General features: G+C 56.3%; 10 protein-coding genes across 10 annotated transcripts; 1 reads left to right on the top strand and 9 right to left on the bottom strand.

The window, feature by feature from the left end:
- Window positions 1-96: 96 nt before the first annotated feature.
- LTR77_008425 (uncharacterized protein) lies at window positions 97-2,805 on the bottom strand (the record flags this gene model as incomplete). The annotated part of the gene is made up of 5 exons (XM_064805657.1): window positions 97-1,209; window positions 1,265-1,360; window positions 1,411-2,261; window positions 2,313-2,629; window positions 2,699-2,805. 5 exons carry the CDS (start codon window positions 2,803-2,805, stop codon window positions 97-99), a joined length of 2,484 nt encoding a protein of 827 aa, XP_064656117.1.
- Window positions 2,806-3,645: 840 nt separating this feature from the next.
- Window positions 3,646-5,016, bottom strand: ade1 (Bifunctional purine biosynthetic protein ADE1; the record flags this gene model as incomplete). The annotated part of the gene is made up of 2 exons (XM_064805656.1): window positions 3,646-4,810; window positions 4,883-5,016. The coding sequence occupies 2 exons, from the start codon at window positions 5,014-5,016 to the stop codon at window positions 3,646-3,648; spliced, it is 1,299 nt and encodes a 432-aa protein (XP_064656116.1).
- A 376-nt stretch (window positions 5,017-5,392) lies between these two features.
- LTR77_008423 (uncharacterized protein) lies at window positions 5,393-8,365 on the top strand (the record flags this gene model as incomplete). Its single annotated transcript, XM_064805655.1, has 1 exon — window positions 5,393-8,365. The coding sequence occupies one exon, from the start codon at window positions 5,393-5,395 to the stop codon at window positions 8,363-8,365; it is 2,973 nt and encodes a 990-aa protein (XP_064656115.1).
- Window positions 8,366-9,894: 1,529 nt separating this feature from the next.
- On the bottom strand, window positions 9,895-12,120 carry LTR77_008422 (uncharacterized protein; the record flags this gene model as incomplete). Its single annotated transcript, XM_064805654.1, has 1 exon — window positions 9,895-12,120. The coding sequence occupies one exon, from the start codon at window positions 12,118-12,120 to the stop codon at window positions 9,895-9,897; it is 2,226 nt and encodes a 741-aa protein (XP_064656114.1).
- A 648-nt stretch (window positions 12,121-12,768) lies between these two features.
- On the bottom strand, window positions 12,769-16,125 carry LTR77_008421 (uncharacterized protein; the record flags this gene model as incomplete). Its single annotated transcript, XM_064805653.1, has 4 exons — window positions 12,769-13,542; window positions 13,595-14,014; window positions 14,071-15,790; window positions 15,845-16,125. The coding sequence occupies 4 exons, from the start codon at window positions 16,123-16,125 to the stop codon at window positions 12,769-12,771; spliced, it is 3,195 nt and encodes a 1,064-aa protein (XP_064656113.1).
- A 969-nt stretch (window positions 16,126-17,094) lies between these two features.
- Window positions 17,095-17,568, bottom strand: LTR77_008420 (uncharacterized protein; the record flags this gene model as incomplete). Its single annotated transcript, XM_064805652.1, has 2 exons — window positions 17,095-17,438; window positions 17,487-17,568. 2 exons carry the CDS (start codon window positions 17,566-17,568, stop codon window positions 17,095-17,097), a joined length of 426 nt encoding a protein of 141 aa, XP_064656112.1.
- Window positions 17,569-17,695: 127 nt separating this feature from the next.
- On the bottom strand, window positions 17,696-18,106 carry LTR77_008419 (uncharacterized protein; the record flags this gene model as incomplete). The annotated part of the gene is made up of 1 exon (XM_064805651.1): window positions 17,696-18,106. The coding sequence occupies one exon, from the start codon at window positions 18,104-18,106 to the stop codon at window positions 17,696-17,698; it is 411 nt and encodes a 136-aa protein (XP_064656111.1).
- Window positions 18,107-18,764: 658 nt separating this feature from the next.
- LTR77_008418 (uncharacterized protein) lies at window positions 18,765-19,916 on the bottom strand (the record flags this gene model as incomplete). Its single annotated transcript, XM_064805650.1, has 2 exons — window positions 18,765-18,968; window positions 19,062-19,916. 2 exons carry the CDS (start codon window positions 19,914-19,916, stop codon window positions 18,765-18,767), a joined length of 1,059 nt encoding a protein of 352 aa, XP_064656110.1.
- Window positions 19,917-20,468: 552 nt separating this feature from the next.
- On the bottom strand, window positions 20,469-23,099 carry CLA4 (Protein kinase; the record flags this gene model as incomplete). Its single annotated transcript, XM_064805649.1, has 2 exons — window positions 20,469-20,981; window positions 21,039-23,099. The coding sequence occupies 2 exons, from the start codon at window positions 23,097-23,099 to the stop codon at window positions 20,469-20,471; spliced, it is 2,574 nt and encodes an 857-aa protein (XP_064656109.1).
- A 967-nt stretch (window positions 23,100-24,066) lies between these two features.
- Window positions 24,067-24,841, bottom strand: LTR77_008416 (uncharacterized protein; the record flags this gene model as incomplete). Its single annotated transcript, XM_064805648.1, has 2 exons — window positions 24,067-24,500; window positions 24,583-24,841. The coding sequence occupies 2 exons, from the start codon at window positions 24,839-24,841 to the stop codon at window positions 24,067-24,069; spliced, it is 693 nt and encodes a 230-aa protein (XP_064656108.1).
- Between the last annotated feature and the right edge of the window lie 82 nt (window positions 24,842-24,923).

Here is a 24,923-nt window from a genome sequence, read left to right as displayed (position 1 = left end):
AAAAGCACTCGCACAGAGTAGATCCAACCGTAGGACCGTCGCGTCATTCCAACATCCATCATCCAGTACACTACATCCACACATCTACACCCACCCCTACCCCGGAATCATAAACCCGTCCCCGGCCCCCACCACCCCTCCCTTCCCCGTCCACACTTCCCCCATCGCCCGGTAGTGCTCCGCCGCATCTACATCCCGCCGCACAGTATGTCTCTTGCCCTCCTTTACCCCCCTCTTGCTATTCCCATAGCTCCCCGCAACGCAATGGTCGATGCCATTAAACGCCGTATCCGCCACCGTCTTCCACACCGCCGTCTGATCGACCGCCATCGCCGGGGTATAGTAGATCCTGCAGTCCGCGGGTTCGTAGACGAACTGCAGCGGGGTCTGACTCTCGTCGCCCTCGCGAATGCCGTCGCGGGAGTTGACGACGTAGTTCGTGCCGCGGTATAGCGGGAGGTCGGTGTAGTCGCCGAGCACGGTTTGGTTCTCGTAGTAGGCGTCGGAGTGGTAGTGCTGGATGATGAACGGCAGTTCCGTGCCGTAGAGGATATACGAATACGGGAAATCGTTCGTCCCCTTGACCCCGCCGACGGCTTGAATGATATCCTTGTTCGGACGACCCCCGAGCGCGATCGTGCGCACGTTGCCCTGCTGCCGCATCAACTCGGAGAAAATGGTGCAGGTGCTGGCGCAGTAGCCGTCGTAGACGATGACGATGTCCTCGGCGGCAAAAGGCTGCTGCGTGATGTTGCTGCGCGGGCCGTAGCCGGAGATGTAGATGCCGCCGCTGTTTAATGGCGTCAGGACGTCGGAGAGGTTCCAGCGGATGAGGGAGGTGAAGTTGTCGGGTTGGGGGCCGTAGGCGTGTGGGCCGAACTTCTCCGCCCAGCTGTCGAAGTTGTCGTAGTTGACGTCGACGTCGGTGCGGTAGTTCCAGGCGGTGGACTCGATGCCCTGGATCGTGGAGTTGGTCTGGTTCAGGCTGCGCGGGAAGAGGCCGGAGTAGTAGGACACTTCCTGCCCGATCAAGTCGAAAGCCTCGTGAGCGCGGAAGCGAGTCGCGCCGTACGGGAGAATGGACGGGAAGAGCTGCTTGAACAGATCATAGCCCTGCAGGATAGTCCCGCCGCCATTGGCGGAGACGTCGATGATGAGCTTCTTCTTGTTCCGGGCTTTGGCGAGGTCGAGGAGGAAAGTGTTGACGATCTGTTGACACATGTCAGTGGCAGCGGCACGTGGCGTGATTGCTGGGTTGACTGACCTGGAAGGGGAGCTCGTCGTCCTCTGAAGAGACGAAGCTCGGAACACTAAGCACAGCGACGTCATCGTAGCCTTCGCCTTCGAGGAAGTAGCCGGACTGCATACATGTCAGCTTCCATCTCTTGGAGAGTGATGAAGACATCTTACGTTGAGATTATTCGGCTCTCGAATGACAGGCGTAGGATATCCCGGCGCAGGGATACTCGTGGACATCGAGCTTGACGAGCTCGAACTCACGCTCGAAGGCGCCGCTGACGACGAGAAAGACGCAGTGGCAAGCTCCTCTGCATCCTCCGGCGGCCCCGGAGGAGTGAAGTACGTCTGGTAGATATCCTCTCCATTCTCGATCCCGTCAAATGGCACAAGCACCCTCGCGAAGTTCTCGTTCGTCACGCTCGAGCCGTTTGCGAAAGTCAGAGTAGTGTGCGGGCCAGGATAGACCCACTGCCCTCTTCCGCCTCCAGCGAATGTGCCTGCACCCGTCCCTGATGGACCCAGGGAGACTTGTGCGAGGAGGTAAAACATATTGTTCCAAAGCGCGTCTCTGTCTTGCAAACTCCCGTACTGAGAAAAGTTGAGCAGCCACTCCGTGCTATCCTGCCCGTCGATCTGGGCCAGTGGACTAGGCGTGAAGCTGATATTCCCGAACGAAGAGGCAAGGATGTCAGCGTAGACGTAGACTTCTGGAATGCTCTCGCCGTCTTTTGAGACGGAGACGAGGGGAGTAGTGCGACCCCAGGAGAAGATCAGGTTGGTGCTGTCGGGGTAGTAGACGAAGTGTCCGTCGTGGGAGCGCTGGAAGACGCGGTAGAGATCCCAGCCGAAGGCCCGTTCGTACGGGTAGCCGTTCGCCTTGGCTTTGTTGTAGATGCGCTCGTACTCGGCGTAGAAATCGTAAGGCGGCTGGACCTTCTCGGCGTACTCTGCGGGCGGTTCCTTGAGGTACTCGATCGTGGTCTGCCAGTTCAGGTAGGGTCGGATGGAGTCCATCAGCTCAACTGAACCAACGTTAGCACTCTTCTGACTGTGGGTAACCCAGTTGAACATACCTGCGGCAGAACTATTAAACGGCACACTAATTATACAATCCCAAGCCAGCGCAGCAGGAACTGAAGGCGTAGCATCTGCTCCAGCACTCCTGGTGTACGAACTCGCCAACTGCGAGACGCTCGCACAGGCATTGGCAGGAGCAGAGCTGTTGCCCGACGCAGAGGCGCTGGAGTACGAACTGGCGGATGCACTGAGCGTGGTAGTAGGCGTGGGACCGGTGGTGTATGGGACGTTGGTCTCTGCGGAAGACGCTACGGTGGTCTTGTAAGGCCAATTCGGCGCTGGGGCTGGGGGCGTGTAGACTTCTGGTTTGTGCCTGTATTTCGTCAACCTTTGAATCCACGCAATTCATCTATAGCCCTTGAGAAGGCTGGATCCAACTTACCATCCCGGATGCGGATTCTTATGCCACTCCCACTCCGGCTTCTTCTTCCCATACGGCGAAGCACTCGCCGCAGCTGCGAACGCAGCAACGACCAGGAACTGACGCATCTTGTCTTCCTCACCTTACACAGACGCACAAACCAGGAGAGCGAACAGAACGAGCAAAAAAAACCCGACGAACAAAGCGGACACACCAACCTACTTATCCCACGTAGACCATTGCACTTACAAGCCCTGTACCTGCATACACCATGCATATGATCACGCACCGATCCCCATCCAGCAGGTGGCAGTGTTCGCAAAGCGCAAGAAGAGGGGCCAAAAGGAACCAACGGGGCACCATTGCTATACACTTGGCTGAGATAGGCAGGCGACGCGGTGGAGATATTGAGGGTTGGTGCGATAAGTTGCCTAGATATGATGAGCTAGAGTGAATGACGATGCTGATCAACTGCTGCTGGGGGCCCTGCGGAAGGGGTTACATCCGGCTGAAACTGTGCTTGTTCTCTTACAAGATTCAGAGTCAGCCGAGGGTGGGGTGGCAGTGTCCTCTCGTGTTCGCGTTAGTTAGAGACTACGCATTGATTGCCTCATGGGAAAAGATGTCTCGATATTTGTGAGACACCTTTGCACGAGCAAGAGAAACGATGCTGTCGAAGAGAGAGCTCTCGGCACTCGGCAGACAAGAGCTGTCGTGGAGCCGGAAGTTGAGATTGAGCAGCGAGCTAGTCCTGGAGAGGAAGCTGCTTTGTTTTAAGCTTCTTTCGATGCGTGGGTGAAGGAAGAGGAGGGTGCTTGATCGCGTGGGCTATCAGCTATTCTACGGCTCTTTTCCTCCTTCGACGCTGCCAGTGTAGTCTTGGAGCTGATAAGCATTCCCACCTCGCATACTGCTCATCCACTGCCAGATAAGTCCCCTTGCGAGCTCGACACTCATAGGAGGTAGCATTACCGCAAAGCCCGATACCCAATATCCCTCCGAAACTGCATCCCCTCAAACTGTATGCACTTCACCCCCTCATACGCCCGATCCACCGCCTCCCTCAGCGTCCCACCCGTCGCTGTACCAGCAATGACCCGTCCCCCGCTCGTCTTGAGCTGTCCGTCGCTGCTGAGACTCGTGCCGGCGTGGAAGATGTACACGCCGTCTTCCTTCGGCTGCTTAACGCTCATCGGCGTGCCCTTTGGGTAGGAGCCCGGGTATCCCGCTGCGGCGACGACGACGGTGCAGGCGCTGAGAGGTGAGATGGAGAGGGTTTGCGATGCGAGTGTGCCGGTGCAGCAGGCGAGCATGAGTTCAGCGAGGTCGGAGTCCAGCAATGCGAGGCAGGATTGCGACTCTGGATCACCGAAGCGGACGTTGTATTCTAGCACTCGCGGGCCGGATTTGGTGAGCATGAGGCCGGTGAAGAGGCAGCCGCAGAAGGGGAAGTTTTCTTTGGCCATGGCGGAGATGGTGGGTTGGAGGACCGTCTTCTCGATGTCGTCGAGTAGTTGCTTCGAAGCGATAGGCGTGGGAGCGTACGTGCCCATACCGCCTGTATTAGGTCCGGTGTCGCCATCGCCTATCCGCTTGTGATCTTGTGCGGGAGGGAGGCTGAGGATAGTCTTCCCGTCTGATAGCGAGAGGATGCTGATCTCGTCGCCTTCGAGATACTCTTCAATCACGACGCTGTTTCCGGCGGAACCAAACTCCTTGTCGAGCATGATATCCTTCAACGCCGCTTGCGCTTCCTCCTTGGTGGTTGGGATGATGACGCCTTTGCCAGCCGCTAAGCCGTCGGCTTTGATCACGACGCTGTAGTCGATGGAGTCGAGATGCTGCTTTGCTGCGTCGTGGTCGCTGAAGTTCTCATATCGTGCTGTGGGAATGGAGTGGCGTTTCATAAAGTCCTTTGAGAACGTCTTACTGCCTTCCATGCGGGACGCTGCCTCGCTTGGGCCGAAACAGCGGATCTGCGACGCATGTTGCTTGAAGTAGTCGACGATTCCTGCGACTAAAGGGGCCTCTGGACCTGGGACGCAGAAGTTGAGGTTGTTGTCTTTGGCGTATTTGACGAGGCCTGGGAAATCATCGGCGGAGACGGATGTTATGTTGGTGCATTTGTTGAGACTGCGAGAATGTCAGTAAGATGTCTTGATCTCGTAGGTAGGCTTCAATGACCTTCAACGATCGACCACATACCCAGCAGTGCCTCCATTGCCCGGTACCACGTGAATACACTCAATCTTTTTGCTTTGCTCAAGCTTCCATGCTAAGGCGTGTTCTCGACCGCCGTTGCCTATTAGCAATATCCTTAGACGCGAGTCGTCTGCCATTGTGCCGTCTTGGTGTCTCAAATACTGTACAGCATCGACACGGAATTTTTGAAGGCGATTCCGAAGCGCACCCACGGCGGATCACATGTTCCGCGCGTCATGCCTGCGCCACACTTTGGAGCAAGCTGGAGTTCATGTTGCGGCGCAAGATTGAACCGTTCTCGAACATGATATACAAGTTGCGACAAGCCGCCCAAGTGTCTAGTATGACCTTCTAGCTGCGATCTGGATCCACGAGAACCAGGCACCGACAATCCTCAGCTTCAATCGCAACGCCCAGCCGGCTCACTGCCAGGAATAGCCAGGCATCAGCATAACCTCTACCATCTCCACCAGCGTCCACGTACTCTACAAGACCCATACCACATCCGGCGCCATGGTCACCAGAAAGCCCGTTGGGCCCCCGCTGTCTACCTCTTCCGTCCCTCCTCAGTCCTCCAACCCCGCCAACCCTCCATATCCAACAACACCCCAAGACTCGGCCAAGTCGACCGCGAGCTCGAACAGCATCTACTCGGCAGACCTGAAGAACAGTCCAGCGTTCGATCTGGTCGACGTGCAAAAGGCTCAGCAACGACATCGAAGCGACTCGGACGCTAGCTCGAACGGGACATGGGACTCTGACGACACGCTAGATCGGGATCACGACACGCCAGAAGAGACGGATGTGCCGAGGCCGTTGAATGTGCGAAGTAGTCAGCAAGCTATAGACAAGGCGACGAAGAAGGAAGAGGGTAAAGTTATGCTGCCGGAAAGTCTGAGGGTAGGCCCTCCAGCTGGTCACCCGAAACAGCGGACGTCGATGGAGGGGCAGCGGTATGATGATGAAGCACAATCAAATCCTTGGGCGGAGTCGGGTGTCACACCGCCTGCGGCGAACGGACGGCAAGAGTCGAACAATCCGTACATGCAACGGAACGGGTTCACGGTGGACGGGAGTCAGTCGGAATGGCAGGAGGTGAAGTCGCCTCAGATGCCCGGTGCTGCACCTCCGCCTGTACCTTCTGCTGCGCCGCCGCCACCACCACCTCCTGCAAATGCGCAAGCTCCGGTGGAGATGTCAGCAGTACAGTCGCCGCCAGCTTCCGAGGAGCAATTTCAGTGGGAGTCCGAGAGGCCGGTGACAGAACATCGGCCAGCGAGCTGGGAGACTGCTGAAATACTATCGGTGCCTCAGAGGGGACAGTCACCTTTCCCTCACCCCGCTGCAGCATCGTCTGCGGGTACTGATCGCCCAACCAGCACCTGGTGGCAAGACGGCCCTCAAACTGGACAACAGCCTAACATTGACCAGATGACGGCGCCCCCATATCCAGACGACTCAAGACCGCAGTCGGAGTATGCACCTCCCCCAGGCCCACCACCCGGACGTCAAGGGCCTCTCATCGACCACGAAGAGCCTGCAAGGCCTCCTCCGCCTGGCGTAGCTCCCATCGACACTTCTAGGCCCGTTGCAGCTGCTTCCTCATCAGCGGTTCCAGAGACACCGGGCACGCAGTTGAAGCATCAACGGAATCAGCACTATCAGATCAAGCATGCTAATTGGCTTGATGCACCTGCCGGACACAGTGCGAATAGCCGGCCGAACATGCGACGGTCGCCGGTACTTACGCAGAATGCAAACGGGCCGTGTCCGTTGCTTGCTCTCGTAAATGCGCTAGTGCTCAGTACGCCGCCTGAGTTGGATACCGCACTCATCGAAACTTTACGCACCAGGGAGCAGGTCAGCTTGGGACTTCTACTGGACGCCGTATTCGACGAGCTCATGTCCGGTCGACGAGGCGAATCAGCCACTCAGCTACCTGATGTAGGCGAGTTGTACTCTTTTCTTCTGGCTCTACACACTGGCATGAACGTGAATCCACGCTTCGTCACACCTACCTCAACACCGCGAGGTTCTCTAGACGACCGCGCTGAACTTCTGAATGGCGTTCATCCCACACACAGAGCGCAGAGAAAAGCTGGCGCATTTGAAGAGACCAGGGAGATGAGGCTGTACTCTACGTTCAACATCCCGCTTATTCACGGCTGGACAGCACCAGCTGACACACCAGCGTACGAGGCCTTTGTCCGGTCGGCGCAGACTTTCGAAGATGCGCAGAATATCCAGTTTCTCGAAGCTGAGCTAGAAGATAAGCTGAAGTCGGAAGGCCTGCCACCGCAGGAACAACAGACATTGCAGGATATCCAAACGATCAAGGCCTTTTTGGATACATGGCCGACTCAGCTAACGGACTTTGGTCTCCAGACGATATCAGAAAGCTTAATACCCGGTCAATTTGCGATTCTGTTCAGGAATGATCATTTCAGCACAATCTACAAGGAGCCCAAGCACGGTGCGCTGATGACGCTGGTCACGGATGCGGGATATGCGTCGCATGACGAGATTGTGTGGGAGAGCTTGGTCGATGTGAATGGTGCGGCAAGCGAGATGTTTAGTGGTGACTTCCGAGTCGTTAGCCATAACCAGGATGTGAGACTGAACCAGGGAAATACTGGCGGTGGGAATGAGGGGTGGCAGACTGTTGCCGGTCGGAATCGGAATCACGGGAAACAGAACAGTAATAGCTCCCTACCTCCAACGAACGCCCAAGCGCCACCCCTGCCCGGCCCACGACCCACGGCAGCCCCCGCATCCTCCTCTATCCCCGACGAAACTCCCCTGGACATCCCCTCGTCCGATCTTTCAAGAAAGACAAGCGAACAAGAAGACCACGACCTCGCCCTCGCCCTCCAGCTGCAAGAAGAAGAAGAAGACCACCACCGCCAAGCCGAACAACGCCGCCGCCGCGAACAAGAACTCTCCGAGCAATTCCTCTCCAACGAAACGGAAGGCCCGCGACCAGCCGTTCCTCCTCGACGCACTGGCGGGCGAACGGGCGGAGGGCCTACCACTTCTGCTGCTGCTGGTGGAAGGACGACGACGCCTTCGGCGAGACCGGCCGTGAGCAGACCAGCGGATAACCCCGAGGACCCGGAAGCCCCGCCGTCGTATGAGCAAGCTGCTTCGGACCTCCCGTACCGTCCCGCGGGTTCGACGGCGAGCGGGAGTATGGCGCAGGGGAATCCTTTGGGGGCTTACGATGCTCTTCGACGCCAATCAGGTTATCCTGGTAGTCCCACTAGTCCCGTAGCTGGGGGGAGTCCTGGTGCGGGCCCGGGGATGGGGAGGAGGGGGCGGAGGGTTAGTGGGATGAATGCTGCGGGACAGGGACAGGGGCAGGGGCAGGGGATGCCGGGGAGTTGGACGCAGAATGGTGTGCAAGGGCAGCAGGGGCAAGGGCAGCAGGGGAGGGTGCAGGGCGCGGCGGGAGTGAAGGATGCGGAGGAGAGGTGTGTTGTTATGTAATCACGTTACGCTTCACGAGGTCATGGCTGGACGGATGGTGTTTGGATGAATGAATGGGCGCTGGGGATACCCCATTCTTGAATGTAAAGTATCGAGTTCACGAATTGTCTCTCTACGATTCACAACCGCTTGTTCAACGTGTTCCTCGTTGCTGCAGCAGTAAGGTTTGCTAGAGACCGTTCAATGTCAGCGCGCGGGCCGTGGTATAGCCAATTGGTGTACGACCACCTTGACGAGAAACGTCCTCCACTGAACACACTTCAGTACAATCGAGGGTCTTCTAAGATGATAGACGCGGCGTCTGTAGAATAAACACCAGTACGAGCTCTCGTCTATCGAACCAGAATGGCTCTGAACCATGTTATCAGCTCGACCGACAAGGTCACGAAAACTACCAGACACTCCATATTGCGCTGTGCTGAAATTGCTGCTGCTGCATCTACGCTTCCCCAATTTCTACTAGTACAGCACGTCGTAGGTGGGGGAGGTGGTGGTCGCAAGTGGCGTACCGGTCAACAGCGAGAGAGAAGGCACGAAAAGTCGGGAGAAGGAATTGAGCGGGGGATCTTTTTTTTATACGATGTCTGAGGTGGACGCGAGCTAGCGTGCCTCCAAGCGTGGCCAATCAACGCGGCATGCCTTGCCGTGTCCAAAGAAGCTCGAGCAAAGGAGGGATTAGATCTCTGCTTGTTTCTTTCGACATTTGTCCTCTGAACGAACACCAGCTCGCCCTCCGCCTGCCCAACCAGAATGGCCGTGGAACCCGTCGCCGGCTCTGCTCACCACAGCCGCACTCGAGGGTAGCCGACTCGATGGCATGGACCAAACAGGCACTTCCGGCAACCGACGATACTCCCTCGTTGGGCGATGGTGGAGACGGCCATGCAATCCCAGAGCGCGTAGCGATATGGGCGAGGAGCCACAACGACGGCGTTGTAGATTGTGTTCTCTGCTGCTCGCAGCGGCTTTTGACCCGTCACGTTTTGTCTTCGCGCTGAACGAAAGCCTCGAGTTCGCCTTGGATCCGGGATCCTTCTTGTATCTTGAGAGGTGGGAGAACCGTTTCCTTGGTTCTCGACAATTGTTCTTTGGACAAACATTAGCGCAGGCTCTGATCTAGCCAACCAGAGCCGCTCCAGAGCGTCTTCGCCTTAGCTGGCTGGTCGAAGCCTGTATCCTCTGGGTGACAAGATCGTCGTGGCAGGGTAGAAGGGATGGAGCTCGCTAATAGGTGGTCTGAGTAGACCAGTGTCGTTTGGGTTGTGGCTATCCCAGCCCCTTGTTGTCCCCGTGGAGAGGGCAGCGATACGAGACTGCTGCTGACATGTTCGCAGATTTCTCTCCCATTCTTTCTTCCGTTGATGAAGATCAATGGCTTCACCCTCATCAACTCCACGTCTTCAGGACGCTCGACAATAGTGACGCCGATCATTAGTCGCTGTCCGCCACCGGAAAGACAGCTTCATGCGTCCCGGCTTGCACTCTCGCTCGCCAATAGACCATGCGGTAGATCCGTCGTACTCGTCAATTCACTCTCCACTCCGCCTCGAAGCCCCAGCCCCAAAAACCCCATACTCCGTCTCCTCCTCCATCCCCTCCTTCTGCGAACCACTAATACTGCCCGTCGCCCCCATCAAACTGCCCTCATCCCCTTCCCCCTTCTCGGCATACAATGCCCGCGCCAGACTCGCAACATGCCAGCACTTATTCCTCTCCCCCGCATCACGACTCCTGTTGCCCCCTGCACTCATCAAGCCGGTTAGCTGTCTAAGCTTACTCTTCCGGCGCGCATGCATGGCGTCGTGGAGCAGTTCGGAGATCTGTTCTTTCTCCTCCGCGGTAGTCAGGAGTTCTGGCTCGCGAAACCCAAGACTAAGCGGCGTGTTGCCTTCGGAAGTCGTAGCGTGCGGCGAAGCGCCCCGTCCGAGCAGCTGTTCGACGATCCGAAGACGGCCGTGGAAAGCGGCGTAGTGTAGCGGTCGCCAGGACTCGGAGTCCGGCTCGTCGATCTTGGCACCGTTTGCGATGAGCATATTGGCGACTTCGTCGTGCCCAAACTCGATCGCCAAATGGAGAGGGCGAGCTCCGGCATGCGGCCAGCGGATTTCAGCCCAGTAGCCTTTCCTTGCCGCATCGTTCGTTTTCTTCGCGGGCTTGAAGTCGGGAGAGCCCAGCTTGTCTTCCGTATTGGACGAGCGGACGAGGAAGCCAGCTACCAGTGCGGTGTGGCCGTATGCGGCGGCAATGAGCATAGGGGTGTAGCCGAAGTCGTTCACTTCGTCCAGCTTAGCACCTTTCTGCAGAAGTGCATTCGCGACCTGCGAATCTCCGACTCGTGTAGCGTGATGTAGCGGCTGTTGGGAGTTGACGTCTTCCACGGAGACATTCGCGTCCTTGTTCCGAATCAACGCAAGAGCGGTCGCTGTGTGCCCAGCTCGTATCGACAGATGAAGCGCCGTCTCGTCATCCTTCTTCGTCGTCCCCTTCCACGGGAGTTTCCACGCCAGCAGCTTCTCGACCATGGCTGTTTGGCCATGGTATGCAGCGTAATGCAAAGCCGTCCAGCCATCGGGACTGCGGTCCTTAAGGTTACATCGATGAGCAACCAGAAGATCAAGCATGGGCACAGATCCCGATATCGCAGCATATGCCACAGGCTTCCACGACTCCTTAATCTTCTTCGGCTTGACGCCTCTGTCGATGAAAGCTCGCGCCGTAGCTACATTGCAGGACTTGGTGGACTCGAGAAAGCCATCAATGAGCGCCACAGCGTGCCCACCTTGCGCAGTCCAGCAGTTCAAGAGGCAGTCGACTGCTTCGAAGTGGCCACCATACGCGGCTATCTGTAGCGGCGTTTTACCTTCTCTGTTGTACTCTTCCAATTGAGCACCAGCCTCGATCAGTAGGAGGCAGATGTCTACATCGCCTTGAAAAGCGGCGTAATGAAGAGCAGTATTTTGCTCGCCGTCTTTGAGATGCAGTCGACAGCCGGCTTGTAGGAGCATCTGGCACAGCTGGACTCGACGAAGACTAGCTGCTTCCATTATCGCTGTGCGCCCAGTGTCCGGCTCGGTCTCGTCGATTCCCACGCCCGCCTCGAGCATTTTCTGCAGGGCTTCGAAATGGTTCCCGCGAATCACCTGAAATATGCCGTCGGGCTGCGGGATTTCATACGACACACCACTGGACCGCCTCTTCGGATCCCGAGGTGGTATAGATGGTGGTAACGAGTAAGGCGGCGGGCTCTGCTTTTCATCATGCAATTGGAGACTCTGCGTGTCGTCGGCCAGATTGCTCAACGAGTACGAGGCTTCCCTGAACAGGTCCTGGGTGCTCGATGGCGACCGCAATGCCGCCCGAGTTGAATTCATCCTGGGTACAGCGGAGGCGGGCTGGATGGATGAGCCTTCGGATATGGATCCTCGACCGACCGGCTTTCTGGCGATTTGTTGGTGGACGACCATGGTCGGTGTCGTGGACCTCCTGGTTGGTAGCTTGGGGGGCCGTTCTGGCACAGTGCTGCTGGAAGATGCGGTGGCATTGCGGTCTGGAAATGGCAAGCTCACTTGGCGATGCTGAAAAGACTGTCGGCCGGCACTGGAGTCCTGTGGCACTCTCGAAGAGCCTGTACGCTCGCCATGCTGCGAGAAATGCAGCTCACTGCGGTCTCGTGAGCCATTGGCAAAGCCCGTATCCTCGTCGAACAGTGAACTCTCCCACGAGGTCTTGCGCGGCATCGACCGTCCAGAAGCCATTGCAAGCTCTACCTTCACGCCAAAGTGTCTGGTCTAGAAGGATTTGGCATGTTTATCGCTGCCGGCACGCGATCAGGCATCAGGATAAAACCAGGCGCATTGGTTCTGCAAGATGCTCCGCCGCAGTGACATGGGGGACGGATGCAAGCCTCTTCACTGCGCGAGTGCTCTGTCCGTACGCCAAGTGGGTCCATTGAGACTACCGTACCGTTGAGGACGAGACGAGGAGAACTTTGTCAAGAAAGGTGCCATTCTAGAAGTCCTGTCCTGAGTAGCGACATCGACTTTGTGTTATTCAATGTTGGCCAAATACTGGAGCGAGCTCATGTAGCTGCAGATGTAAAGTGTTTCAGAAGGCGCCACCCCGTCATGTTGCTATTTTCGAGTACCAATGGTATCATGCGCATGCAGGAACAGGCTGCCATATACCATGTTAACCATTGCATGTACTGAGATATGTCGTACCTCATCAAGTCGTAAATGCGTGTTGAAACGTCCAAGAGCCTCAAACTCATCGAGCTTCCCACTCACCGAGCCTCCAACTCATCGTAAATCAGTGACCGCACCCTCCTTCGCTTTCACAGTCTGATATCCGCCTGGTTGAACAAGCCTCCTCCTCCCCACCCCTCAATCTCTCTGCAATCATTCTCAAGCAATACTACTCTCCTCAGTCTTCACCACCCCATCCTCCTCCTCCCGGCCTCGCGCCTTCCTCAACTTCCTCCTCTTAACCCCCTTCCACGCCTCCACCAACGCAACAAAACACACCACACTCCCAAACACCAGCCCCCACTCCCAACTCAACGGATGATGTCGGAAAACCGTCTGGTTGATGACGGGAAGATAGATGATCGGGAAAGGCGTCACCATGCCGGCGAGCACGGCGAAGAACAAGAAGCGGTTCTTCGTTACGGTCGAGAAGACGGACGTGAGGCCGGGTTTCGTGGGATCCATGTTGAAGAGGCCGAGGGTGAGGTGTTTTGCTTCCAAGGCCATGATGGCGAGGAGGACGGTGAGAGTCGAGTATGCCGTCCCGCGGGCGCGGTAAGTGAGGCTGCAGGTGTCGTTGTAACTCTCGTTGCAATCGAACCCCAGATCTCCATCGCCAACGCCAAAGACCACGATCACGTAGTTGACGAGACAAAGACAGCCCATGAAAGTGCCGTAGATGAATTTATCCGTGATCAGTTCCCTAGTGAAGACGCCGGCTTTGAGGGAGTGCGGTTTGCGAACCATCACGTCGGCGGCGGCTTGCTCCATGCCCAGGCCGATGGCGAGGAAGGAGGACGTGATGAGGTTGGCCCAGAGGATTTCGATGGGTGAGAGGGGGAAGACGCTGTTAGAGTCGCGGTCCTGGAAGGCGAGGCCGACGAGGAGGAGAATGACTTGGGAGATGTTGGAAATGAGAAGGTGGAGGAGGAACTGTGTGCAGGTTAGCCTAAGCGCTCGTGTTGTCTGGAGTAGGATGACTGACCTTCTGGATATTGTCGAAAAGCCTCCTTCCCTCTCTGATCGCCGAGACGATGGAGGCGAAGTTATCGTCGGTCAGCACCATATCTGCCGCTTCCTTGCTGACATCACTGCCGTTCAGACCCATGGCGACACCAACATCCGCACCTTTCAGCGCAGGAGAGTCGTTAACACCATCGCCCGTCATGGCGCAGAACCTGGAGCGGCGATGGAGTGCGTGGAGCATGCGTAGCTTGGTCGTAGGACTACATCGAGCAAGTACAAGCGGCAAGGTTTCGAGGTCGTCAAGCTCATCGTCGGAGAGCTGGTCGAATTGGTGAGCTGTCATGACAGCAGAACCAGTATTCGATCCGGCTACGTGCGAGCCAAGGATGCCAATCTCCTTTGCGATGGATGTGGCGGTCTTGAGATGGTCGCCGGTGAGCTAGAGATCGCAGGTTAACAATGTCTTGGAAGATGAACGGGCTTCGTGTGACATACCATATGCACAGTGATACCAGCCTGCTGGCACTGCTTGATAGCACCAGCAGACTCCATGCGAGGCGGATCGTAGAGTCCAACCAGACCAGCAAAAGTGAGTTTGTTCTCGACAAACGCTCGATCTTTCGCAGATTCCGAATCGGCAGAAGACAGCTCACGATAAGCCAGACACAAGACTCGCAGACCAGTCGAAGCCATCTCATCCGCGCGAGCGAGGATGTTCTTGCGAACGTCGTCCGAGATGGTCATGAGCGGCAAGAGCACTTCCACGGCTCCCTTGGTGAATGCAATCATTTGCCGTTCGTTGTTCCTCTGGAAGATAGTTGTCATACGTTTGACCGAGGAATCAAACGAGTGTTCCGTGACGGAGCTCATGCCCTCGCGTTCGACCACTTCCTTCCTGGCGTGACCAGCACGCATGGCCATGACCTGAAGTGCAATCTCTGTGGGTTCCCCGGTAGCGGTCCAGGTTGGTTGAGCATTTGCTTCGTCTTCCGTCTTCTGGAAAACATTTGATAGATTGCACAAAGCCATGGTTTGGAAGAACATGCTCAGCTCCACGTCCTGTTGCACACTTTCCAGAGAAATTTTGGAGCCTTCGGAGGAAAGCTCGCCAGAGGTCGGGTCGAATGGACTCGTCTCATTCGCAACCGCCAACATCTTGCCGCTCGGCAAGAAAGCCTTCCTTGCCAACATCTTGCCCTGTGTGAGCGTTCCAGTCTTGTCAGAGCAGATGTTCGTAACTCCTCCAATGGCCTCCAGAGCGCCCATCTTCCTGACAATAACGTTTCCGCGCGCCATAGCTTTGGACCCAATAGCCATAGTGATGGTCAAGACCGCGATAAGACTCTCCGGTACCACCGCCACCGCGACACAGATACCGTAGATCAAGGTCTCATCGTCAATGTCCCACAGACTGACCGAGAAGACGATGATGGCCAGCAGAATGGCCAAGGCGAACAAGAAGAGCGCGAACCAGGAGAGCTTGACTTGCAAAGGAGTGCCGACAAGACCAAGCGCGCTCTTGGTGGAGCTTCCGATCTTACGAAGGGCACGCTTGAAGAACGATTCCTCCTTGTTAGCAATCTCCTTCTTTGCACGCAGCAACTGAGCAATCTTGCCAATCTCAGTGTGCATGCCGATGCTGATGACGATGCCCGCGCCTCGTCCGCGAGTGACCACGGTGGAGGAGTAAGCGATGTTGATGCGGTCACCAGCAGGCACGTCCACTTCATCCAGAACAGCGTCGGCATCTTTGGTACTCGCCTTCGACTCCCCAGTGAGCAAGGCCTCGTCGGTAGCTAAGTTGACGCCGCTGATCAAACGAAGATCTGCAGGGACGATGTCGCCGACGGTGAGCTGGACGAGATCCCCCGGTACCAGCTCTTCGGCCTTGATAGTCGTCATGGCACCTTGGTCCCGGATGACCTTACACACCGGTGCAGCCATTGCCAGGAGCGATTGGATAGTCTGTTCGGCGCGGTAGTCCTGGAAGAAGCCGACGACCACGTTCAAGACGATGACAGCGGTGATAACACCACCCTCGATAAAGTCGAACGTGCCGAAGCTGATGGCCATGGCGATGACCAGGACGACAGTGAGACTGTTCGAGACCTGCTGCACGAGGATTTGCCACCATTTGGTGCCTCCAGAGGTCTCGAGTTGGTTCTTGCCGTACTTCTCATGTCGGGCGACAGACTCTTGAGTGGTCAAGCCAGTCCTGATATACTATTAGCATTCCCATCTCCCCTCACAGTTGGATGTTAGTACTCACTCGAGACTGGTCTGCAGCTCACTGGCAACATCGGCACGTGCTAAGGTGTGAGCACGACGATTCACATCCCCCTCTCCATCTCCATTCTTCAATTCAGATGTATTTCCCAAGCGAGACTCGCCCGCCGACCGTTCATCAGTCAGCTGTATGGACGAGCTCGCGCTCGGTATAGGCGGCGGGTCGTCGACATTGTTGCCGCCCTCGTCTGCAGCTGGCTTGACGCCAGAGTGGTCATCAAAGTTGCCACTTTTAATGCCGCCATGCAGGGAGGGTTCTTCCATCAATTAACCGTCGAAGTTGTTGGTGGTGTAAGCGAAAGTACGTCTAAAGATACGTAGACTTGAGGAAGTGGAAGGATTAGGAAAGCGTTCGAAGTTGAGGTGCGGAGCTAACCTATATAGCACGACAGGGTGGAGCTCGCCATCCCGCAGCTCGTAGACATCTCGTGCCTTGGAGCGTCTTGGGGCATGCATGGAGATCTTGGCGAGGAGAGGCGGGTTCTGTACACTTGTCTCGCTGTCCGCCTCCGTCAGCATCCGATCACTGATATCAGCCTGCACGCCCCGCTTCCTTCTGCAGCAAGGGATGTTTACGATGCCCCATATACCTACGTGATATCCTCAGAATGCAGCCTTTCATGAATCGATATCTGCCAACATCCCGCGGACGGGCATCATCACTCCCAAGAAGACCAAGACGTGGCGAGAGCTGTGAGGTCCGCATCCAAAACTCAGCCACTTTTTGAATCGACTCATCATCAAGACGATATCAAGGAATGCACAAAGCATGGCGCCGTCACTTCAAGTGAGACGTCGCCACAGCACGAAGGGAAGGTTTATAACGCTGCCACTGTCCCGCAGGATGGCACATGTTCTTGTTATTAGCGTGAACGTTTGTCACGTGGTTCGGCTTCTGGAGCGATCGCGAGTCCGAGGTCAAGGAAGAGACCCGCAGTAAGCGTGGAAGGATGCAGCAGTATCTGTGGCGAAACACGCAGTATCTGAACTGCGAAAAGCCCGCGGAAAGACTAGTACCGCTCGACACTTTTCAAGTCTGCCTGATAGCAACAAACCCTCCCGCGCTATCATCAAACGTCCCCGTAATCTTATCAAACGCCATACACTGCCCGATGTAAAACCGCACCCCGACGCAATAAAAAATGCTATAAGCATCGCAGTAATCCAGGCAGGCTGCGAAGGACTCGGTGTCTGCCAAAGAGGACTCTAGTCAGCCGCCGGAGCATCTTGTCTCTACGGTGTATGGTGGAAGTACTCACAGACTCGCTTCTCCTTCTTCGGCCTCAGAAACTTCCGTCCCGAATTGGTAATCACGATACCGGAGATGTAGGTGTTGCACAAGATGCCATACACGTTGCCGGCAGCATCAACGCACTCCTGTCCGTTCTGCGACGGGCAAAGAGACTCTGAGCAAGGCGGCATCGGCGTTGGGGTTGCAAAGGTAGGCGCTTGCCAGAGTGTAGTTGGTGTCGTGACGGTGTATGCGTATGAATAAGAGATGGATGAGAGAGCGAGGGCGTTGGCTGTGACGCTGTAGGTGTATGTCGATGTCGTCTTGCTTTGGCTTGGGACGGCGGCTGTCGTCTGTTAGACTAGTTGCAGAGCGCCGTGAAAGGCCAACTTACTGAGGGTGACGGCTGCTTGGGCAAAAAGTGAGAGTCTCGCAAGAAAGATGCAAAGAAAGATGGACACCCTGAGGATAACCATGATGGGTATGATGTCGAAGCAACGATAAGCAGCCTCTCGTGGTGTTGGAAGAACGTGTCGAAAGGTGAGGTCGCCCGGTGTTTTGGCCACCACGCATCGGAATGTAAGGAATGCATTACTGCCAACCCTAGCGGAAATAGCTCAGGACGAAGGGCATCTGAACCATCCCGATGAGAATGCGAACCCAGATGTCCAAAATGGTATACGGAAAGTCTGGATAATGGTGCTGCATCCATGCCAGGCCTCTGCCGACCGTGTACCGAACCATCCACCCGATTGCTGAAGTCACCTCGCCCAGGAAGATGCTTCGTAGCAGTATGTTGTTCTTCGTGCCGTTGTAGCGATCGCGTTCTTCGAGAACGTTGAGCGCGATCAATGATACGAGTGTGGTGACCGCCGCTGATACATATATCCATATCTTCCGTCGTCGGAAGCGTCCTCTCAGATCGATGGTAGCGTGGGCTTCTGGAGGGTCTGGTTCTTTCTCAAGGCCAGCTTCTTCGTCGCTGCCTGCGAGACGGCGGTAACGGAGGCCCATGGCCTTCAGGTTTGGTCGGTGTTCGTGGAGTGCGTCGTGTTAGCTGGGTAAAGGCTCGGTGTTCTGCTTGCTGTCTGTTGATGGATGGGACGGATGCATCTCGCCAGCAATCGTGAGGGTCCAGAGGTTAGAGACGTCGTGCGCTTGCCGTAGATTGATCGTGCGGAAGGCGTCAGCCAAAGTCTGGTAAGCACGATTCGATTTGATGCGAACCACGGCGATCCTAGTGGCCGCAACGACGACCCAACCTAATGCTTCTCACGATGTTTTCCCCGTTTTTGAGCAACGACAGGACAGAAGATACCTGTAAGCACACGTCCTCTGACGGACCCGACGCATCTCAACCGGTGTCCTTGAAGACGACTCGACGATGAAGTCGTACAGCTAGCTTGTGATGGACGGTCGCGTTCATACAGCACTTGTTTGCTCGTCCCAAGGTCCTAAATCTGTATGCAGAGTAACAGTCCGCATTCTCCAAACACGACGGTTCGTTCGATTGGCCGAAGGCGCCGCGCAGCTAGTCCATGTCGCATGTGACTCTGCATATGACCATGCAGGCGTTCAAAGCCAATATAGCGGCTGAGTAGGTTGAGCATGTGGTAATTCTTGGTCCTCGCCTTGCGGACCGGCATCAATACCATCGAGCATTTCGTGTGCCTCAAATGTACCATCTCAGGATGGCTTCGGCAAGTAAACTGCCGTAGAATGGTCGGCCATCGTAACTCGCCAACAAGTCATTCGTTCTTCTTGAGAAGAACCCCAGCCTTGTCGAGAACTGTTCTGCGATGATAGTGACCTTGCTGGATCCGGCGACAGTCCGAGACACGACTGTCGTGCAGCCGCGAGGTTTGGCACCAAGAACCTTCAACGTTGAAGTGGTTAAATGCCACCATCCTCACGTCTTGAACCCCCGAAACACCGGCCCCTTCACCCTCCCCCTCGAATCAAACCTCACCCCCTCCTCGCCCAACAACCTCCGCTTCTCACCCGCAAACTTCCCCTCCTCTCCCCAAAACCCATTGAACCCCCCAATCGAACCATCATTCGCCACAACCCGATGACAAGGCACTTCCGGCGCGAAAGGGTTATTCCTCATAGCGCTTCCAACAGCACGAGCGCAGGTTTTGTGAGAGATTGCAGTGACGTGGTCGCTGAGGGCTTGGTAGGTGCTGTAGCGGCCGCGGGGGATTTGGCAGAGGAGGGTGAGCATGTGTTTGCGGAAGGGGGTGAGGGTGGAGGTGGCGATGCGGTGGAGTTGGGGGGCCATGTTGGGTTGGTCGCCTTCCGTAGTGCTAGACCTTGGCGATTTCTCGTCGCCAGCATCAGTGTCATCTTCAGCCTTCGCACTCTCGACCTTCTGAGGCGAAGTAGGCGAAGGCAAAAAGTACCTCGAAATCGTCCCGTCCTCACCCTTCCGTTGCCTCTTCGTTTCACCATCCCCAACCCCATCCGCACTCCCACCCTTCCTCTTCACCCCCTTCCCCATCTTCCCCCTCAACCCCAAACTCCTCCCATCCATCTCCACCAAATCAACCTCCCCACTCACAATACCCTCCGCCATCCGAATCGCCACCTCAAGTTGCTGGGCACTCATATGCTTAACCGCAGGCGCCTTGACAACTTCCGTCCACGGACGATCGATGCCGACGGCATTATCGAGCACGATACGCGCGAAGCAGTGGTCCAGATGAACGGGCCAGGATTTCTGCGCTGGGTCGTGGGATTTGGCGAGAGCTGGGAGGCGGGCGCGGTAGAGGGACGTCCAGCGGGCGCGGAGGCCTTCTATGTCACGTTCTTCTTCCTTCTCCATAGCGGAAGAATTAGTCTCTATCAAACTGGTGGTGTTTTGCCCGGTATTGAGGGACAAGACGTAGAAGGAACATCGAAGGTCGCGAAAGACGACGCGGTATTGTCGCCACCGCACGTGCCATATACCTCACCAACAATACATATACTTCAGTACCGCAGATATACTACTATCAGCCGACAGAGATGCACGGGAGAAAGAAGAACAGGAGAACAACAGAAAATCTCCATTCATCTATATCGAAGCCTTCCCCGCTCATAGCAACTCCACCACCCCTCCCACTCCCCACCCTCCCAACCGAAAACACACCGCTTGCTCAACTGACTTCGTATTTCGTTTTTCATCCGCGTTGCGCCGACCCATGCATACGCGCAGCAGCAGAAGAACGTGGTATCATTTGAAAACTCCTCGGCTTCATCTCAGCGGTCCGCACCCGCAGACACACAGGCGTGGCAACCTGGCTCCAAGAAAGTGTCTGCGAGCGACTTTTACTTCCCTCTCCCTCCCTTCCTCGCTCATAGCAATGATCATCCTCCCTCTCACTCATGCACCACCTCAGTGCCCCCCGCCCTTCCTAAACCTCAACAACTCGCTCAAACTCGCCAGGCTACACCCGTGCATCAAAAACTCATGCCTTCCCAGCTCCTCCGCCGTCGCACGGCTCTTCACATCCACGCACAAACACACGCTCAAGAAAGCCTTGAGCTCCTTACTCAACTTCTCCGGCTTCTTCAGCCTCGGCGTCCCGTTCGTCGCAATCAGATACAGCGCCTTCAGCGGCTCCTCGTTAAGGTATGGCGGCTCGCTCTCGATCATCTCGATGGCCATGATGCCCAGGCTCCAGATGTCGACTTTGTTGCCGTATTCCTTCTGCTTGACCACTTCGGGCGCCATCCAGTAGGGTGTGCCGACCATGGTGGCGCGTTTGCTGCGCTGCTCGGTGAGTTTGGCGCAGAAGCCGAAGTCGGTGATTTTGACGGCGCCGCGGGAGGAGAGGAGGACGTTGTCGGATTTGATGTCGCGGTGGATGATGTTTTGGCTGTGGAGGTGGATGAGGCCTTTGCAGGTCTGTCGCGAGAGAAGTTGTTAGCATATGTTCAATTCTGTGACTGGTAGACAACTCACCTCCAGACAGATAGTAGCAATCTGATCCTCCGTGATCGTCTGGTTGTTATCAATAACATCCGTGAGCGCACCGCCCTCCATAAACTCCATCACCACCCACAGCTCGTACGTGTCCTCCTGCAAGAAGGCGTCCAGGAAGTTGACAATGTTGTCGTGCCGGCTCTCCTTCATCACGATGATCTCGTTCACAATCAACTCCTTGCGAGGCTGCGATCGCAGATCCATCTGCTTGATCGCCACTTGCGCCCGCGGGCCGTACATCTTCGTGATATCCTGCGCGGTCTTCGAAGGCGCATTCTCGCGGATGCGAGCAACGTACACCGATCCTGACGCACCCTGTCCTATCTTCTTCTGCTTGTTATAGCTTTCAAGAGGGTTAGACAGGTTCACGACGGACCGCAAGCGCTCCATGACCTGGGCATCAGACATGGCGCTCATCCGCACTTCTTTCTCTTTCTTGTCAGCAGCCGGATCCTTCTTCGTGAGAGCTGCTTCAGCAGCTTTGACTGGATCCTTGGGCGCGCCTGTTGGCTGCTTTGTCGCCACATTGAGAGGCTTGACCTGTTGGCCGCCAGACGGCTGTGGTTTGTGTGTATTGCCAGATCCAGATGGTTTGCGGGTAAGAGGCTGCTGTTGGTAGTCTCGTGGCTGGCTCTGGCCATTTGCCGGTGACGGCCCGGGTTGCTTGACCGCGTACGGTGAAGTGCCATTCGCGGACGGCTTCTTCTGCGGCGACTGTCCATTCTGTTGCTGGCCTGGTGGCGCTGGAGCAGGGCGAGATGCTTGCAGACTCCTAAGCGGCAATTGACTGCCCTGCTGTCCGTTCTTCGATTGCGATGGTGTCGGTGGTGCAGGTCGAGTCGCGTTGTATCTGCTATTCGACTGGTTGGGACTGGAGTCGCGGCCATCTGAACCGTAGCCGCCAAGCTCCTGCTTCGCGAGCGGAGTCTTGCCTTTCGGTAACGACTCGTTGTACTCGCGGTCTTCTTGTTCCTGTCGCCTCCTTCGCTCCGCATCTTCTTCTCGCCGCCGCTTATCGGAATCAGCGCGTCGCCTCTCGTCTTCCTTCCTCCTTCGCTCTTGCTCATCGTTGCGTGGGTCCAGCGAAGACACAGGTGCAGTGTCGGCTCGCTTCGGTGGGCCGTACCTGTCCTGCGACTGATCTCTCGAGCCTGCGTATTGCCCCCCTGGCGTTTGGCTGCCGCTGCGACCACTGTTGTAGCTATCCTGTCGGTTGAATGCAGGTGGCTGCGGTCTCGGTGGTGCTACACTGTTACCAGCTGAGTATCCAAGCTGCTTCTCGCGTCCGCTGTCTACAGGTGGCGTGGGAGTGAGCGAAGGGTATGCCTTTGGATCTTCGGCGCGAGGCGCGAGCTTGTCGGAATAGAACTGGAGGACCTCCATGACGGCTTGAGGGTTCTTAGCCATGTCATCTTTCGTCAATGCAGAGCCCTTCAGCAGCCGTTCCCACTCCACCGGCAGCCCGACAAAGCCTCCTGTAACCGGGTCGAAGCCAACGTGTACGCGATGCGAGAAGCCAGTTGGGTGGGACACGCCGCCCATGCTCGGGCAGCGGTCGTAGATGCTGTCCATCCAGCCGTATACATCATTGTCTGTGTCGAACTTCAAGATCCACACCTTCTGATCCTCCTTTGTCAATTCAAGGCTGAAGGGGTAGTTGTCGGATCGCGAGATGTTTGCCACTTCTCTCAGAAATATCGAGTGTGATGTCTTGTTGCTGGTGTTTGACTTGAGAAAGTCCAATTGCTTCTCACGTAGCACAAGGAAGCGCTCGTTCCAGAATTTGCTCATGAAGCCGCCGCCCTCCTCCTTGACCTTGGCCCATCCATCTCGGACTACTGTCAACTCTCCGGTGATGGAGTCGAAGCCGGAGCCTTTGCCGGAGGTAGCGGTGGTGGGAGAGTTGACGAGTGTCGATTGAGAGGGGTTCGTCAGACTTCGAAGGCTTGGGTTCGGGTTCCCAGGCTGTCCATAGACATTGGGAGTGAGGTTGAGTTTAGGACGGTCGGTAGGCGGTCGAGGTGCTGGTCCGGGATTCATGAATTGTTCGGGTCGGTATAGTCTGGGTGATGTGGGTGGTTAGCTTGTGCTACCGCAGCTTTGTTTCCGAGGTGTGTAGCATGGTGAGGACTCAGGAAGTGGCAGGCTGGTACTCATGACACAGCTTCCACTCATGCTACACACGCGCACCTGGGCGACTCACGAGTTCTGCTGCATGCCGGCGGTATGCGCGCCCTGCACGCCGTCACACACCCTCTGCTCTACCCTGCTTCTCGCTGCCCCTCCACGTCTCTTTCACGCTCCTTTCACGTGAAACCTCGGCGGATCGAATGCGGTCGCACGTGATCGGCGGTAAGGGTGCTTACCACGGGGTCGCTACGGTCGTGGCGGAGGCAAGAGTGAGGTACCCCTCAGGTCGCGGTGTGTGCCAAGGTGAGGGCGGTCTTTGTGCAGTCGATTGGCGGAGATGTGGGTTTCCTTCCGATCTGGCTCAGGGTCCGCCGACAATGGACGCGCTTGTCAATACACTACCACTTCCTTTGTTCTCCAACGTCACAGCGTCGCTGACGGGGCAAAATCGCATACAACGCGGCCGGCAGGGCTGAAGATGGATGCAGGAGGTACTTCTCTACTTCGACTCGAGAAGGACTTGAGGCCAGCCATCGTTTCACAAACCCAGCGCTAACTTGGTTCTGGCAATCAGCCAATAAAACGCGCCAGAAGCTCCAACTGCCGGCGAAGACACTTTTGACCGACATACATCCGCTGTTTCGAAGCATCATCCATCATCCATACCATCTATATGACCGGTATAGAGCGGAGTGTACATCACGGGCAGGACGGGAGTCAAGCTCGAGAGGACCATGAGAAAAGCAATCGACCGTCCGCCACTGGTCAGGCCTGTTATCAGTGTCATGGAGTAAAGCGACGAGTGCACAGCCCGGGATGTGTGAGAAACATGTTCATTCATGGTCCAACTTCGTAAGGTCTACACCCATCTACGCCTCTACAACGCCGCCAGCGCAGCCATAAAAGCACCAAACACAGGCGCAGCAGTCATCACCGCCGCAGCATTCCCCGAAGTCGACGATGAACCACCGTCGTTGTCGTTGTCGTTGGACCCAGCACCAGTCTGCTGCAGGTTGCGAGTCGGCGTGACCGTCGACGTGACATCAGTAGTCTGTCCCTCGCTGTCGGTGGTCTGCACAACAGTCTGGCTAGGCGTGGCCGAAACGACAGCTGTGCCGTTCGAACCGCCCTGCGAGCCGAAGATCGTCGAGGTTACCACGTCGGTGTCGGTCTCGACCTCGCCATCTTCGCGGTCCGTTTCGGTCTGGGTCGTAGTGTAGACAGTCGTGGTTGGCGAGGCAGAGCTCACGGTTAGGCTGCCGGTGTAGGTGGTCGTGCTGAAGCCGCAGGCTCGGAGGAGCTCGTTGACGTCTGATCATTAAGTCAGCACCTATCCTCCTTCCAAAGCCAGCTGATGAAGTCAAGGACTCCGCTCGTGGAAGCAAGTACGCACCATCATCGTCGTCATTACTGTTCTGCGCAATGCAGGCCTGACACTGAGGGATGAACCTCTGCATGTTGTCGCCATTACAAATGCACTGCACCTCAGCGTTGTCGTTGTCATTGTTGTTTTGCTGGTCGCAGTACGACGAGCGGTCTGCAACGGGGTTGCAGATGGAAGCGCAAGCAGAGGGGATGTCGTCTCGCTCAATGTCCTGTGCCGAAGCTGCGCCAATGGCTGCCACGAGGGCGAAGGTAGTGGAGACGCGCATGTTGATAAAGTAGGAGAGTAGTCTCGTCTTGCTTGGGTGAGAGTCGCGTGGCTCGTATTAAACCTCGTGTTGATCTTGCAAG

The sequence above is a fragment of the Saxophila tyrrhenica genome (genome assembly GCF_035928015.1).
Source record: "Saxophila tyrrhenica strain CCFEE 5935 chromosome Unknown scaffold_14, whole genome shotgun sequence".
In the NCBI taxonomy this organism is placed as follows: Eukaryota; Fungi; Ascomycota; class Dothideomycetes; order Mycosphaerellales; family Extremaceae; genus Saxophila; species Saxophila tyrrhenica.
The sequence above is the reverse complement of the archived record's forward strand: the minus strand, read 5'-3'. Positions and strand labels throughout refer to the sequence as shown.